Raw genomic sequence first — 16,132 nt, 5'->3', positions numbered from 1 at the left:
CGACATGCTGGTTTCTCTAAATGCCTTGATCTCACAGGCTGTTCGCCAGCTCTGAGAACAAAGGCAGATAAGAGAGCTCGGGGATTAGGAGGCCCAAAGAAGCGCGGTGTGAGCGATGAGCCATACATGGCGGCTGAACCTCTGGATTGACAGGCCGGCTGTTGAGTGGCATTCGACATTTTTCCTGAGTCCCGATCAGGAAAATCAAGCAAAGTAGTGATTGAAAGTGCTTATATCCCCTGTTTTCATCAAGCTGCTCAGTACAAGTACAGATTTGTACTGATCACACTACAACATCATGCAAATTTTTATTTAAATATCCATATTTATCTGCTGGACAGGGAAATGTGCCGACCTCTCGCCCTTATTGTAGTGCTGAAAGCCTCGGGATTAGTCAGACATGAATTTGCATGAGGCTCTCCATGTTTTCTCAAGAATAAAAGGATGACCTCTTGGCCAAGAGGCCATCCCGTACACTGTACTATCTACTGTGAGCTCCTCCTGAACTGGTTTCTACCAAAAAACCCAGCCTGTAAAAGGAATGAAACCAGAACAAGGACATGTAATCCTGATTAAACATGTAATAAAATGGAAATCAGCCAATCGCACAGATAAGAACCTCATATGTAGATGACAATAAATGTGTGAGCTCATGGACCACCACGATGTCTCAAGCTCAAAATAACACAGAAAACATTTTTACCATTTCTGTGGACGGTCAACCTTCAGCTTCAGAAACTGTCCTCACCTGCATTAAAAGCTAATACCAGCATGAACACTAACTGACACCAAAATGCAAACCTCAGATTGAGTGAAAAGGTGACGCGACTTCCCCGAAAGATATTTATGTCACACACGGTTGAAATGCAAAGAGAGGAGATACAGGAAGAGAGCAGCAGATCGTGTGGTTCATCATTCCAGGTCACACAGGGCACTCCAATATCATCACTGCCAAAGTTTTACAAAACATCATCAGGAACATCCATAAACTTTCCTCGTACGGCCTTCTGAAAAAATTTAAACGTACAGCTCTGCTTTCACTTGAGATGTAAATGAAGACAGAAAACTAAACAGCAGTGACATTTGCAGCGTTACTGAAGTTGGGCTAGCTGGTATATAATGATGTGCTACGTGGGGGCTAGCTACACAGCTATGTTAGCATAATATAAACACAGTGAAGCTAACTTTTTTTGCTAACTTTTTTCTACTCGATAAAAGTTAACGTGAGGTTCCTGATGGTTAGGGACAAATGCAATTGCATGGCAGGATGCTGTAAACGGACCAAACTTCAGTCAGGAGAACAACTGAGATAATCCATCCACAATACGAGGTTAGTCATTAATATAATGCTGCATGGTCTGGGCTGGGCTGTAGTTACATTGTAAGGTTTTAAAAACTGAGCTTTAAGATGATGATAGTGATAATAAAAACCGAGACAGGCCGACAGTGATCACCGGCTTTTTTTAGGGGCTTGTTCAGATTAAATAGAACAAGATATAAAGCATTAAATCATGTTAAAACACATCATCCTTAATAAATGCAGAGTAGTTTAGACCTGGAAGCAGGGTTCATACATCATCACTTAACAACCAGCTAGGGGTTCAAATTAGGACTTTTTAATTTGCCTCATTAGAGCATCAGTGTGACAGATCTGTCAGTCTGAAGAACTGTAGCAGTTTCATGTAATGTAGAGGAGCAGAAACCAGCAATCTGTCTGATGATTCGCTGCAGGAAATTTCAGCAAGGGCATTCTGGGTAAACTTCCAGGCTCATGTCACCATAACGAGCATATGAAGGACTGGTTTTTCCCTACCTTTGACACTGTGACTCCTCCTCCTGGGTCAGAATCACAATCTCTGATATATTTGGTTGCAGTTTTTTTACCTGTGTTTTTCATGGAGATATTTTCTGTGCCCAAATCCAGGATTCATCCATGTTGGCAGGTTGTAGACAGCAAGCCTGTTCCCTAACCCTCCCCCCACTAGCAACTAAACAGATCAGCTGCTAGTGACAGACAGACACCCTGGTCTTTATGAGGAATTTCGTGAAATAACAGGACCAAATTATTTAACAGTTATCATAAATGTTAAGGTTAGCCGTTTAGCTATTAGCAGTTACTGATATTGCCGCTTGTGAAGCTATCATTAAGGTAGCAGCTAGCAGCTGTGTTTAATTTGGGAGCTGACCACAAACACGATCTGTCCAGCCCATGTAACATCTGTAACATCATTATACAAAGCTCATTTAACAGAATTACAGTTAGTAGTGTCTCCAGAGTCTAATCTCTGTTCTCTTAAAGTCTCAGACTGAAGTAGAAAAACGTCTGTGGCTCTTTTTTAATGAAAATGGTCTCAAGTGTTGGTATGGTAAATGACTCGCTTACAGAATGCAGTTGGAAATTATTAATGATTCACATAAAGTTTTACTTTTCTGCTCTGAAACTTCACTTATAAGTATGCACAAGGACACAGGTATTAATATGAATTAACTTAATGACTGAGTGTCAGTAGCTCACGAGTGTACTCTCTGCACTGCTGAAGATGAATGAACAACTGCAATTTAAATGTTCTGAACACCCATGCTCACACAACTCCTGTTTCGATATCTCATTGGCACAAATACACACATTTGCACCTGTAACTACGGCAACTGAAAATAACATGTTTAAGATGGCTGATGTGGGCATCGTGGGAGAGAATGTGGCTAATCAGAGCTGCAGATGATTGTTGAACATGAAGGTCTCACAGTTTCTCCCATCTGTGACAGATTTTAATAATAAAACTGGGAAGCTCATTTCCGCCACCTGAATGGGAAAATGACTTGAAACTGAGAAAAGAACTTGGAATTTCAAGTTGAGGTGAAATGGCTAAAGGGTAGGCTGTGACGTGCGATCATTCAGTTTCATATAAAGCTTGGTTCCTTGTATTTGTACTGTGATGAGTCACAGGTAAAGAACGAGACCAAGCAACAGCTTCTAAATCGTCATCAGTATCGTTCATCAGGAGCGCAGCAAGCAGCAGCTTCCTGTTTTTTTTCTCGGACATTCAAAGGGTTGTACATGATGAATTCCAGCCCAGGATCAGACTGGAAATGCAAAGACTCGATTATTGATTATTTGACAAAAACCTCCTGAACCAACTGCAACTGTTAACTGCCATGTGTTCTACTCAGAGGCAGCTCCCACGACTTTACATTCCTCAGATTCAAGTTAAGGAGCTGCTGTTTAGTCACACTGCAGATCCATCATGCAGTGCAGCGTGAGGAGTCAAAATAATTGAAAACAGCAACTAGTTTTTTAAAAGTGCAGTTGCCACACCCACACCTGATAACACCTCGCAGGTTTGATGTCTGTGAAATGGGACAGTCCAGCCTTCAGATTTGCGTCACCGCTGTCTTGGTGGAGTTTAATAAACTCAGCCGTCTGCTCTTTGCTATCTAAAATATAACACGACACTGGAGTAAATTCTCTACCATCTCACACTCCTGTTTAATCAGTTTTCTGTTTGACGTTTATTCAGCTGTGTGAAAACTATAACTTTAATCACAGCCAAAATGATTTACTCAGGAACAAATAAAACACTGAAAAAAGCCAAACAATAACATTTTTAAGTTATCTAAGTGACTTATATATCATGCTTAACTTGAGTAGCGAAAGTCCGTGCGGGGTCTGAAAATGATGTGCTCCAGTGTTCTCGCCAACTCTAGTGAGCCTTGACTACCCGGTCAGCTATCGAGCTGGTGGGTAACAGACATCAGAGCACTCTTGCAATTATGTGATGTCTTGATAAACCGAGCAGATATTTGAAGTTGACACAGCTGCATTCTCGCCTGAAAATATGTTAAAAGTTTATTTTGTGACACAGAAAGAGTAATATTTCAAGCTCTTTAGTCGTCCTCCTCCGCCATTGATGCATTTGAAAAGTATTTATATTATTATAAAGATATTATAAATACTAGTTTAATGAATACAGTATAGCAAAGAGTAATAAGACTAATATTACAACTAAGTAGCTGCCGCCATTATTGGAAACTGGAATTGGGTGGGCCGCGCTATTAAATCGGGGATAGGTTGCGCCACGAAGGATACACCTGACCTATCCTCAAATTTGGGGAAATGAAGGACGCATTTGTCGGGCGCATTTGGAGCAGCCTTCGAATTGGGACAGCCTTTGTTGCATCGCTGTGATGTAATCGGCCTTCAAATGTGGCCTCAGGAGGATGTGGCCTACGAATTGAGACACAGCCTATACCTGCACACAGAGCAAAGGAGAAACAGGTGAGACTAATGAGGGCAGGCAGACACAGGTGGAAACGATCAGGAGGGAAGACGAAAACATGAAACAATAAATCAGGAAGTGGAAACAAGACAAAGGCAAGGAAACGTGGGAGAGAGCAGGAAAAGTCCAAATAAGCACCAAAATAGTTTAGATAATCCAGAACAGCCAGATCACGTCCAGAGCTAATTTCTGACTGGATGACTCAGGCCACAAATGAAATGATGAAAAATATTTTGGAGCCCACATATATATATTTTTATATAAATATAAAAAGTGCCAAAGCAGCCTTGGAGCTGTGTGTGCTGACGTAACGGACCCACGTTACCACAAACTGAATGACATGAAGAAGAAACTCAGGAATGCATTTGAAGCATCAAAAACCTCCCCTGCAGCTGCCGTGCTTCCTTCTGCCACACAAAACTATAAAAGTGGTGCACAGCAGCATCTTCGACAAACAGCCACGCTAACCTTCTCGGGATGACAAATATGTTCCCGTGCCCGAGCGCAGTTATTTCACAGATAAAATCAAATCTATGCTGCGATGCAGAATCCAATCACAAGTGGCCAGACAGGAGACGGATCCTGGATGTATTTCCAGGTGTGAAGTGTACTCTGTCATAGCCGGATATCAGTCTCAACCTGCTGCTTATAACAAACTAAGTTGGGGTGAATTAAAGGCACAAAATACCATAGGTACGAATGGAAAAGTTCACATTACTTGGATATTCCTGTCAGCACACCAGAATGCACTCAGCACTGACATATTGATGCTGAAATGTCCTAAAAAGCCTCAAATGGCCGTAATCGAGGCGAGAGGAAGAAGGGAGACAGGGAGAGGAAGTGAAGGGCGGTTTAAGATGGATCCACCGGAAAATGGATCGGCTGAGGCAAATGTATAATATATTTCCTTCCCCGGTGCTTGGCTGGAATTGCTTAGGGGGGAAATCATAAAGCGAAACGCAAGCCAAGAAATTCCTCCTCCAGCCTCTTTCAGCAGAGACTGATGCTGGCATTAGTTGGGGCTGACACCTCTCTGAATCCTGTTTTATGTAAATGCAGGTCTCTAAAACAAGTATCCAAGGGTAATGTTAGCAGAGGAGACATGGAGGATGGCAGGCCTGATGCAGCTCGCTTTCAGCTTCCTGCTAATCTGCTCGATTAATCACATCAGCTGAGGCGGAGATAGAAACGCTTCAATCCAGAGATGAAAGTGTGATGGATGAGTGAGCTAAGAGGTCCTCTTCCTCTTTTTTCCACTCCTCTTTTAGCGTCTTCCCTCGCCTGCGCTGCCCCAGCTTCTTTCTGAGCATTCTACTTTTCAACATTATTTCATTCCCTTTTACCGTCTTTCATATTTTCTTTAACTTTAACTGTACTTGTTTTCTATCTGACCCTAGTCTTGTCTATTGTTTCTGTTCTGCTCGACTATCCCGTCTGTTTCATCCAGCAAAGTGTTCATCTACCAGGTACAGATTAAAGACGAGTCCAGTTATTATGATAAAATTTCACGTGACAAAAGGACAAGATGATGCTGAGAAAATCACACAAGCTTCTCTGTCACCAGTACCAATACAAATCTGGGAACCTTCAGCCAGCTCTGAGTGCCAACTCTCAGCTTCGGTTCAAGGCGGTGAACAAAGAATATTCACTAGGAAATTACCATGTAGTCCCTGATTTCAGGAACATAAATCATACAGAAAGTGTTCATCCTTAACACTTTGTGGAGAGTTCCCCAAAAACGAAACTTCCCGCAGGAACCTGAGCAGCGAGTGTTGTTACACTGCTTCTGTCATCCAACAAAAACCACGGGCACACTGGAAGCCATACATCACGCTGCCTCCACGTGGGAGACCTTCTCGGCTTTCTCTGTAATATGTTCTTCATGTGGTTCGTTTAAAGGCTGATGTTAGTTTTACTTGCAGAGTTGGTCTGACGTCTTTCGATGTATTTACAAAATCTAATATGGCCTCATTGGCCAATGATTGGTTTGCCGTAGAAAGGATCCAGTGATCATCCTGATTAGGATTATATTTTCATCACCACGCTGGCCTCGGGAGTATGGTTAGGCCACTCCTAGTGTTCCCTTGTTTAGCATGAGGCTAAAATATTAACCCTGACCTGAAGTGGTGGACATTAAGTTAGGGATGCACTTGCACCGAGAGCTCCTTTGCACTTGTTTACACAAACAGCTTGCAAATGTAATTGCCACAGTTGGAGTAGGTACTACACCGAGTTTGGAGCAGACTTGTTATCTGCTTCATTTATGAAGAGAAGACCACCCTTGAACTGGCTTTAACGGTCAATGTCATATTTGTTTTTGCCCCCCTGGGATTAAAGCAGAGTCTGCACTTGTGGCGGTGCAGAGACCAAACATCTCACGGTCTATAACTTTCCAGATTTCGTATGTGTGTAAATATGTTAGGATTCGATTTTTGGGCCGTATCAGAGAAGAGACATTAGATGAGCTGGATCCTTTGAGGCTCCTTTGTAGAATCCAAAGGGCAAACCTTAATTCTCCTCCGCCCATCCATCCATCCGTGGACTGCGCGGGCCCAGAGCTTGTGTGTTAATGGAGGGCATTTTTATAATTAGGCATAAATGTAATGAATCACCTGGTCCATGCGGAGGCGTTCTTCGATGGGTTCCTTCAGGAACCTTGTGAGTTCTTTTCGCCAAGTCTGCAGGCTGCAGGTCTTCCCCCCTTGTCCCTTATTGTTCTCCTTCTCTGACTTCCTTTCTTTTCGTCATTACTCCACCTTTTCTTTCTCGCTCTGCCGTTCCTCTCATTGTGTCTCCTCCTCACGTTCCTCCGCCCTCCACATTAATCACATGGCAGGCAGAATAAAGCAGAGCATCTGTAATAGTTTAGCAGCGTCACTGAAGGACAGGCAGAGGTCGGCTAGCATCACAGCTAATGCATCGACATCTAGCGCGCACGGGCGTGTGTGAGTGTGTGTGCGTGCACATGTGTGTGTGTGTGTACATGTATTAACAGTAATAGATGGCTTGAAGTGCATGCAAGGACAGAACGGGGACATGAGGCACTAAAACTGGATCGTTACCTGGTGGTCTAACACTCACGCACACACACTCACACACACTCTCAGTACATCTCCCTCACCCGGCTGCACTGCTTTATTTGATCGGATTTTTGGAGCATTTTTAACCCTTTTCTCTGTGTTAGTGATGATATCAAGACAAACAGGCTCATTATTGACTCTTTTTTAGCTCCTTACCCTGCTAGAAACCGGAGGCTGGTCTAACTGAAGAGAACTGAGGCGTCTGTTTGGTTGGCAGCTTGATTTGTTGCTGCTGCAGAGGTTTTGCGTCACTTTGGTCCTTCTGCTGCCAACAGTTCCTCCTCCTGCTTTCGATTTTGCTCCTGCTTGTTTTCCGATCATAAAATGCTCTTTTTCTTTTCCTTTTCAGCCAAAATGAACTGGAAAGATTCCCTGCTGATAAGGTGCCACACAAACTCCCACCGTGGCCTGCGGGAACAAACAAACAAATGGCATTCAAGCGTGAACTTTACAACCTCGGCTTTTATCAAAAACTCTGAAGCCAAACAAAGACGACTCCTTATCATTGAAGCTAATTTTTAATTTCACGGGTGTTGTTTTAAGTTTGAAGGACATTCTGCGCTGTTTATTTTCCTCGTTTAATTTCCCCACACGCCCTCGCCGTCTCTCAGCCCATGTAGACCTTTGTGTTCGAGTCCCTGAACCAGATAAGGAAGTCATTGTGTCTCCTGTAATGAAAAGGCAGGGTGAGTGTGGCGATAGGATTTTCAATATCTCGCCGCGCTCGGGTGAAAGTGCCGTGCACGCGCCGTAACCTTGAGCACGGCGCACGTCAATCAATCCAAATCCATTCGGCCGCGTCCTCCCGCTCCCCTTGGCGACTGAGATGAGCGTACGTGGCGTCCGGCGTCAGCTCCTATCGATGACTTCTGCATCTAGGCTGAGCGAGTGTGATCGGCAGCGAGCTTTGGGGTTCGTCCCCCCTGCACGGCACCGCTGGGCCATTCAGTCGAAATAACAATCGATGAGTCACAACCAACCACTGGAATAGCAACACAGGAAATATCACGATTTAGTGGTGCAGCCATTAAAATTGCATCTTCTTTTCTCAAATACCTGATGGGAACTTGAATAGAAGACACCATGTTTCTCAAACACACTGCTGTTCATTTTATTTATGTATATATATATATATATATATATACATATATATATGATACTTCTGTATTCATTGCTCATATTAATAAAGTTTAACACATTTCTATTTAATGCCATCAAAGATGGACACAGCAATCAAACGTGTCATGATGTTAAAGTTGTGCCCGCCTACAATCAGTCAAACCTGCTGCCCGACCAAGAAATATCAGTCAGATTTATTATGGTTAAAAAAGCAAATCCAGGCTGCCTATCTATGAAAGAGATGATTGTGGTGGCCTTTGAGACTGGTTTGTTACAAGCGTTTTCTTCTGACTGATGAAAGGATCATATAAATCATATAAAAGAAACAATTTTTCCATGCGAGAAAGTTTAAGAATGATGGGACTGTTTTTTAACTGAGGTCAGATGATCCAAACTGGAGCAAAACTCTCATCAGTTGCCCAAGGTTTGGGTTTTTTTTACGACTTCCCTCTCAAAGTCATCTTCTCATTTCTGCTTGGACCACTTTTAGCACTGCTGCTGATTTTAGATTTCTCCCTGAAGTCCCCGAATGCCTCTTTGCTCTTTGCCCAAAATGCTGGCCCTTCAACTTGACTTTCATTCTGGTCACACAGATGAAGTCAAAGGGCCATTTTCAGATATTCATTTCTGATGAACATCCACACAGTATTGGGTCCATTTACTGTCTGCACGTTTGAGGTCATGACAAAATGTAAGAGGTCAAAATGGGAACTGCACGGAGTGATTTAAAATTAGAGAGCAGTGGTCCAAGGGCAGTGTTGGTCAAGTTACTTGAAAAAAGTAATCAGTAACTAATTACTGATTACTTCCCCAAAAAAGTAATCCCATTACTTTACTGATTACTTATTTTCAAAAGTAATTAATTACTTAGTTACTTAGTTACTTTTTAAAAACACGATTTACAACCTGAATAGGTGATAAAGCGATAGATCTTTCAGCCCAATTCTACTTTTTCTGCATAATCCATCATACAAAATGTAATCAAATGGAAAAGTTTCTTTTTAAAACTTGTTTTATTAGTTTTAATCTTTTAACTTTATGCATCAAGCAAAAATTAAATTATCTGCAACATTCTCTGACTGGAAGAAATTTGTTTAATATTGTTTGCACTCAGTCTTTCAAATAGATGCAAGTAAAACACAGCAGAACATAAATAAAGTCAAAGACTAGCAGTCCTGTTGCTCTATTTTCACCTGTAAAGCAGTAGTGGGGTAGGCGGAGGTTTACCCTAGTGCAGGTGTGCCGCAGCGGTCAGTGGAAGAATCCGCGAGTTTCTCTGTGAGTTTCCCATTACGTCGTAGCGCACTCGGTGGTTGCTTGGAAGTTTAAGGGGGGTTTTTTGCTGTAAAAAGAAGTTTTCTTCCCACGCACAATGGACACTAATGTTTTTGTCACTTTTTATGGAATCAAACTCAAAGTAAGGTCAGTACTTCCACACTTTAAATGCTGCACGCTCATACTCTCTCCCACAATCGATATGTGATCCATTGTTGATCTGCACACAGCTGTTGTCACCAACGTCGCACTCGCTTACGTCACTGTCATGAGACGTTCTCGCAAAAAAATCACGGTTTTAGTAACACAATAACACAGCGTTCCTACGGGAAAGTAAAGGTAATCTAATTACTGTTTTTGCAATAGTAATCCCTTACTTTACTCGTTACTTGAAAAAAGTAATCGGATTACAGTAACGCGTTACTGCCCATCTCTGTCCAAGGGCGTGCAAGAAGATTAGCATGAAGGGAACATTCAGGGGTCAAACCAGGGGTAGTTTTCGCTGTTCTTAACAGGATGGAATTGCACAGAGATGAATCAAATATTCTATATTCCCTCTCTCTCTACATACATTTTATATATATATATATATATATATATATATACACATATTCTTCTTTTCCTCTTTATTTTAATTAAAGACAGCCAGCTGAGAATGACACGCTAATTCCACCTTAAATTTCTGGTTTATTCAGACACACGGTCATGTGATAAAGTACTTCACTTCCTCGCTTTTCATTTTCACTCCACGTCATTAGTTATTTGTTTTGCATGACTGCACATCTCTGAAATTCACTCACACACACCTCTCAACAGTAACGTCTTTCTCTGGTTCCTAACAGCCTGAGTCTTGGCCTGTGTTGCAGGAGGATGAGACGGGCGAGGGCCGCTTCAGTTTCCCCGGTTACGGCATGGGCCCCGCTTGCCTGCAGGCTAAGGACGGCATGGCCATCAAAGGCAACAACAACAATGCCCCGACCTCGGCCGCACCCGAAAAGAGCATCGAGGAGATGAAGAAGCTGTTCATCAGTCGGGCCAAGCGCATCGACACGGTGTCCCGCGTGGCCTTCCCACTCGTCTTCCTCATTTTTAACATTTTCTACTGGATCATTTACAAGATCATCCGCAGCGAGGACATCCACAAGCAGTAGTGGAGAGCTGAGGAGGAGGACGAGGAGGAGAACGGTGCGAAGAGGAGAAGACAGAGAAAAGGAAACAGAGCGCTGACTTCGGTACAAGATCTGTTGCCCCTTTTTCCACCGAGCGTTCTCTCCTCTTCCTCTTCCTTCGCCTTCATTTGGTCGAGGAAAGTCACTTTCTTTGTGGCGGTCACTCACCATGGCACCACCTGACGCCTACAGACACGATTTCAAATATTTATTATTGCTTTATTTTTCCTTTAATCTCCTCTCCTACCCTGAAACCTGCCCCGTTCCCGTCTCCTTCCAGCTCCTGAATAATCCGGACCGGTGCAATAGCAATGCAGTAAAATGCATGATATATGAATGTGGCAATATATTCAAGAAACGAAAAGTTCAACTTTTGCAGGCATCCCAGCAAAAACTGTGTGGGAGCAGTCGGACTGAACAAGCGAGGCTTGTAAAAGAAATGTTGTGTTTGATTTTAGCTTTTTGTGTGACGACAGATATAATGCTATGTGACGGGTGGGTCGTGCGAGAGCAGTGTAATATACTCATATATGTTATCATAACTGGGAAAAAATAGGATGTTTGTTTCCACAGGTGGGCGTCTGGATTTAAAGGATTTTTCACCCAAAAAAAGAAAAGAAAAGAAGGCGGGCCGATCGGTGCTTCCATTGAACAAAGCGATGCAAAGGTCGCGCTTTCTGTATATCGAGATTTGCTTCAAATGTGTACTGCAAGCACTCCTCAAAGCTCCCCCTTGCTCCCGCTGCCATCAAGCACCGTGAAACTGAACCGACCTGTCAATCACACGACTGGACGACATGGGACAAACTATCTCATTTATCCGTGCTCAGCGTGTTCCTCTGCCTGTCCTTCATTTCTGTTTTTTCGGTTGTTTCTTAATGAATTTCTGTGCCGACTCAACACGTGGCTCCTGCGGCGCTCTGATGGAGGTGCGCTCTGATGTCAGCAGCTGATGTCGCCTCGCAGGCTCCTGGGTTTTTGAGATTTCGCTTTGTTTTGGTGAAAGCGGACAGAGAACTACTCGAGCGAGGACGTAGCAACACACAGATACGTTTACATCTCCAGTAGTGCTTCCTTGCTTTGACCCCGCCTTAACGTGACGCCGCCCATCCCGCTCCCCAGCCGAGAGGACATATGTTACCTTAATTAACTGTATTCCCGCCTCATTCGTATGCACCGACTGTAGCTGCAAACCTCATAAAGCTACGCCGCCATCCACATGCAGAGGCTGTGATGAGGGGATTCGTCATTTGAGGCTTCATAAGTGTGACTAATGATTTTATTTGTTTCGTTTTTTTTTCTTGTACTTTGCACCAGGCTTCTCTATGCAACGATCAGTATATGCAAATATGATTTTTCCCACGTCTGGGCACCCTCATCCACATCCCGCTGCAGACAGTGAAAAAAGGTCTTTCATGCTTATTGGTCAGAATGGAGACAAAGGTGTTGCAAACTGCCCAGGCACTTCTGCCCAATGCACACGGATCAGTAGATGGAGAAAAATATATATAAATATATATGTGTGTATGTTTTAAACAAGAAATCTGAAGGAAGGAGGTGGAAGGAGGAGAGTGATGATGTGTGTTCAGTGAGAACTCTGACAGGCTGTGATGTGCAATGTTCTTTTTTTTTGCGAACATTTAATCAGTCTCACACTATCTTTTTCTGCTTCTTACACAAAAACCTGCCTTTGCAGCCAAACCTCAAAGGAGCACGTCGACGATTCTTTGTGAGACACCGGGAGGCCTGGCTCAGCCGTACTGCCCAGTCAGAAACATTTTATTAAATTCCAGCTTGTGCGCTGGTTAAATTAGCCCGATGTAGCTATTATATATTATAGTTTGTGTTTCCTCGTTCTGTCCCAGTCCACAGACATACTGTAAGAGTCTTAGAGAGAGCGGATGAATATTTCCGATTATTCCTCTGATAACCTCTGATCAGTGAGCCACCAGCTGAAAGTCAACCAGCCAGCTAGACCTTCCTCGCTCTGACAATAAAACATGGATTATTTGTTTTGGTCTAAATATCAGACATGGGGAGATTGGCACAAAGTGCATCTCCACTGTTAACTGAAACAAACATTTCGCTGTCCAACTCTGCATTGTGAGAAAAAATATGATTTAAGAGGCTATAATTTCATATTCCTTTTATCCTCAGAGACAGAAATACAAAACAATATTTTCATTTGGATGATTTCTTCATTTCTCTCCTCCTGCTGTTTAATCCATGAATCCGCAGCAAAGGGATTCCTTAAAACTAATTTGGGTTTTGTGTCTTTTACAGAACATCTGATGTAGATTTTAATTTACATCATTCACTTTGTCTCAAAGTACACTGCGAGCAATCCGAAGGGCTATGCTCCACCTCTCCCTCTGCTCACATGATCCCAGCCTGTTCTGACTTTAAAATGGAAGTGCCATAAAATCTGCTTCAGTCCAAACTATGCATCTCATTCACCGAATCATTCCCAGAAAAGGAAAACTGCTCAAAGCTGGGACCTCAGAGGTGCTTTGGTTACTTACAGAGGCCGTTTTATTTCCACATGCGCAGCTGTGTTTCCGTGAGCTCCGGTCGAATCCCCGCCTTCACCCTCTCACCCTCCTTATCGTTACACCTTCAGAGATGTGGGCACGGATTCAGATTCAGAGCAGATCAGACGGTTCAAGCAGGGAAAGTAAAAAGGTGGTGTTTTTTCTGAAAACCCACAAATATGCATGTTAAATGAAGACCTCACCCAGGTCCAAAGTCACACTTGTACTTCTCTGCTATTCATGTATGTGGGAGCAACGAAGCAAAACAAGCTCACTGGGCCTTTCAAAGGCTGCTGCGATGCTTCTCACACAGCGTTCTTGGTTTGACCAAAGTTCTCCAGAAATCACCTTAAAGCTAATTCCAGGTAATAAACTCTTTCAGTTACACAGGTCAGTCAAGCAGGTGCAGTACTTAAAAAGTAAACCGTTTAGTGCTGCTGAAAGGAATATTTCATATTTGTGTACAGGGACAAATCAACGCTGTCTTAAATGGAAGTGTTCGACTTTTAGTCCACCTGGCTCAGTCGTGGTGAGGCACACAACAAACTTTAAAATATCTTTTATAATAGAGCTTGAGGTGCAGCTCTTCCCAGCAAATGAACTTATGGATCCGTGCACGCTCGCCAGGAAAATCGTATTTTATAGACTTGGCAGCTCCTCTGAGCGACACGTATGATGCAAACCGCCTCTGATGGCCTCTGTTTGCAGTGAAGCCTCCTCTGTGGTCACGGCCTGCACCCAGGTGGGAAACCTCAGCCGGCTCAATCTGATTAGGACGGCTCCTTTTATCTTCTGTGCCAAAAACACAAGGACATCAGTCGCCTGTTTTACATACACATGTACATCTTCTCGTGCCATATGGGGGTTGAATATGCAACAAAAAAAGAGGACCTAGAAGCATATCGTGCATCCATTCAACCACCATTTCCCAGCATTTACGGCTCTCCCCTCAGGCGTGGGTCTCGTGCGTGTCATAGTTGTTGTAGAGCTTTTTGTCAGGCCTCATGCCGTCGTATTAATCATTGTTCTCTGTGGGTTTGGGGGGCAGAGGGGGGGATACTGTGGGTTGGTTTTGCATCGCAATGTGATGCAAACTGACAGAAGGATGAGAGAGAGGGATGCATTTTTAGACGTTTATGGATTTTAAAGTAGCATGGTTTGATTTGCCGATGATTAATGATTCACGGGCTTTTGCAGGGTTTGTTTGATTCTCTTGTATTTTATTGTATGTACTATACAACCCGATGACCCCGAGGCAGAAGGAGAAAAAAACAGAGACTCTCGAACTGCTGTGAACTAAAGGAAACATTATTATGACGATTCTTCTTCTTCTTATTTATTTGTTTACTTTCTTTGCACAAGTTGGAATGGCCTTAATTTTGCTTTAGTTGCTTCTCTCGTGTATTGGCACAAAGTGCACCTGTTTCGTTTGCCGAACTTACAATTATGCTCATTATGACGCTTATAATCTGAACGTGCACATCAGAGCAGAATGAAAAAAAAAAAAAAAGTTCAGCAAATCCTTTTTATTTTTCATTAATCTGAGAATCAATATTTTGCATGAATATAAATAAAATGGCAGATATTTTGGCTTGTATAAAAAATGTGAAGCAATTTGAAGAGAAAAAAAAAGAATGTACCGTTTCTGCTGTATCTGTATATATCTAAATATTTACTGAAATATGTCATACTACTAATTCTATTAATGATTAAAGGTTTTCTGAACAAAAATCTCTTTACCTGTTTTTGAACATTGTCGAGGTTGTTGGAGTTGGATCTTCTGCTTTCTGTTACTCGACTCAAGGATCTGTGTAATCGTTCGAGAAAAAGTATTAAAAATTGCAAAGAAATCCCGGCTGCAGGTTGTTTTTATTTTAATAAAGGTCAGACTTCTTTGTTGTGTTTATCGTGCTTTCAGAATTTCTTTGTCCCACCTACTGCTCACGCAAAATTCCTGCAATTAGAGTGCTTCACGTTAAGCTGCAGACAAGGGAGCAGGTCAACCATGTGTCCTAAAACTTGACGTTAGAAGTCGGAAAAATGCGTGAGTGTGAGGATTTCCTACAAAACTGCAGTTCTTGTGAAGTGTTCCTCTTCTGCAGGGGTCAGTATTGCAGTAAACCGGTGACGGGGTCGTGGGTGGAGCAGCAAAAGCTGGGTCGTGTGCTCCGACCCAACAGACGAGCTGCTGTAGCTCAGACGGCCGGTGTCAGAACACACATAGCATCAGTGGCCACCAGAGGAACACCTCGCACTAAGGTTCATTATGGGACGGTGGGCCGGGGTCCCTGCATATGTCTGAAAAAGCAGTCGCACCTTTCCATCAAAACCTCTGATCCTGTTGAATCCAGGAATATGGCATGTGGCTATGTCAGGTACATGATGTACTCCAGGTAATGTTGTTAGCACCTGGAAAAAAGCAGAGACCTCCAACGGGCTCAGGGAGGGGCTGCGGCCACCTGAGAGCACAGAGGAGAGAGAAAAGAGAGTCTAACTAAGGGAGGATTCGGGGTCACCTGGTGCTTTAGCAAAAAAGGAAATTAATCTTAAAAGTAGAGATAGTGTCTGTCTCCCGAATCCAAACTGGAAGCTGGTTCCACAGAAGAGGGGCCTGAAAACTGAAGGCTCTCCCTCCCATTCTACTTTTAAGTGCTCTAGGAACAACAAGTAACCTGTGAGAG

At 43.1% G+C, this 16,132-nt stretch overlaps 1 protein-coding gene across 6 annotated transcripts in view; it reads left to right on the top strand.

Annotated features, from left to right (window-relative positions):
- glra1 (glycine receptor, alpha 1) overlaps nucleotides 1–15,294 on the top strand; it is a 118,303-nt gene extending 103,009 nt beyond the window's left edge. For 3 of the 6 annotated variants that reach the window (XM_005741237.2, XM_005741235.2, XM_005741234.2), the window contains one exon: nucleotides 10,618–15,294. In XM_005741237.2, coding sequence (XP_005741294.1) covers nucleotides 10,618–10,902 — 285 coding nt within the window. In that variant the 3' untranslated portion in view covers nucleotides 10,903–15,294. Of the gene's footprint in view, nucleotides 1–10,593 lie in introns of all 6 variants that reach the window. The other 3 variants (XM_005741236.2, XM_013912935.1, XM_013912934.1) reach the window with 1 other exon arrangement.
- The last annotated feature ends 838 nt before the right edge of the window (nucleotides 15,295–16,132 follow it).

The sequence above is a fragment of the Pundamilia nyererei genome, unplaced genomic scaffold (assembly GCF_000239375.1).
Source record: "Pundamilia nyererei isolate P.nyererei 1_Seehausen unplaced genomic scaffold, PunNye1.0 scaffold00108, whole genome shotgun sequence".
In the NCBI taxonomy this organism is placed as follows: Eukaryota; Metazoa; Chordata; class Actinopteri; order Cichliformes; family Cichlidae; genus Pundamilia; species Pundamilia nyererei.
This window is presented reverse-complemented; position numbering and strand designations above follow the sequence as displayed.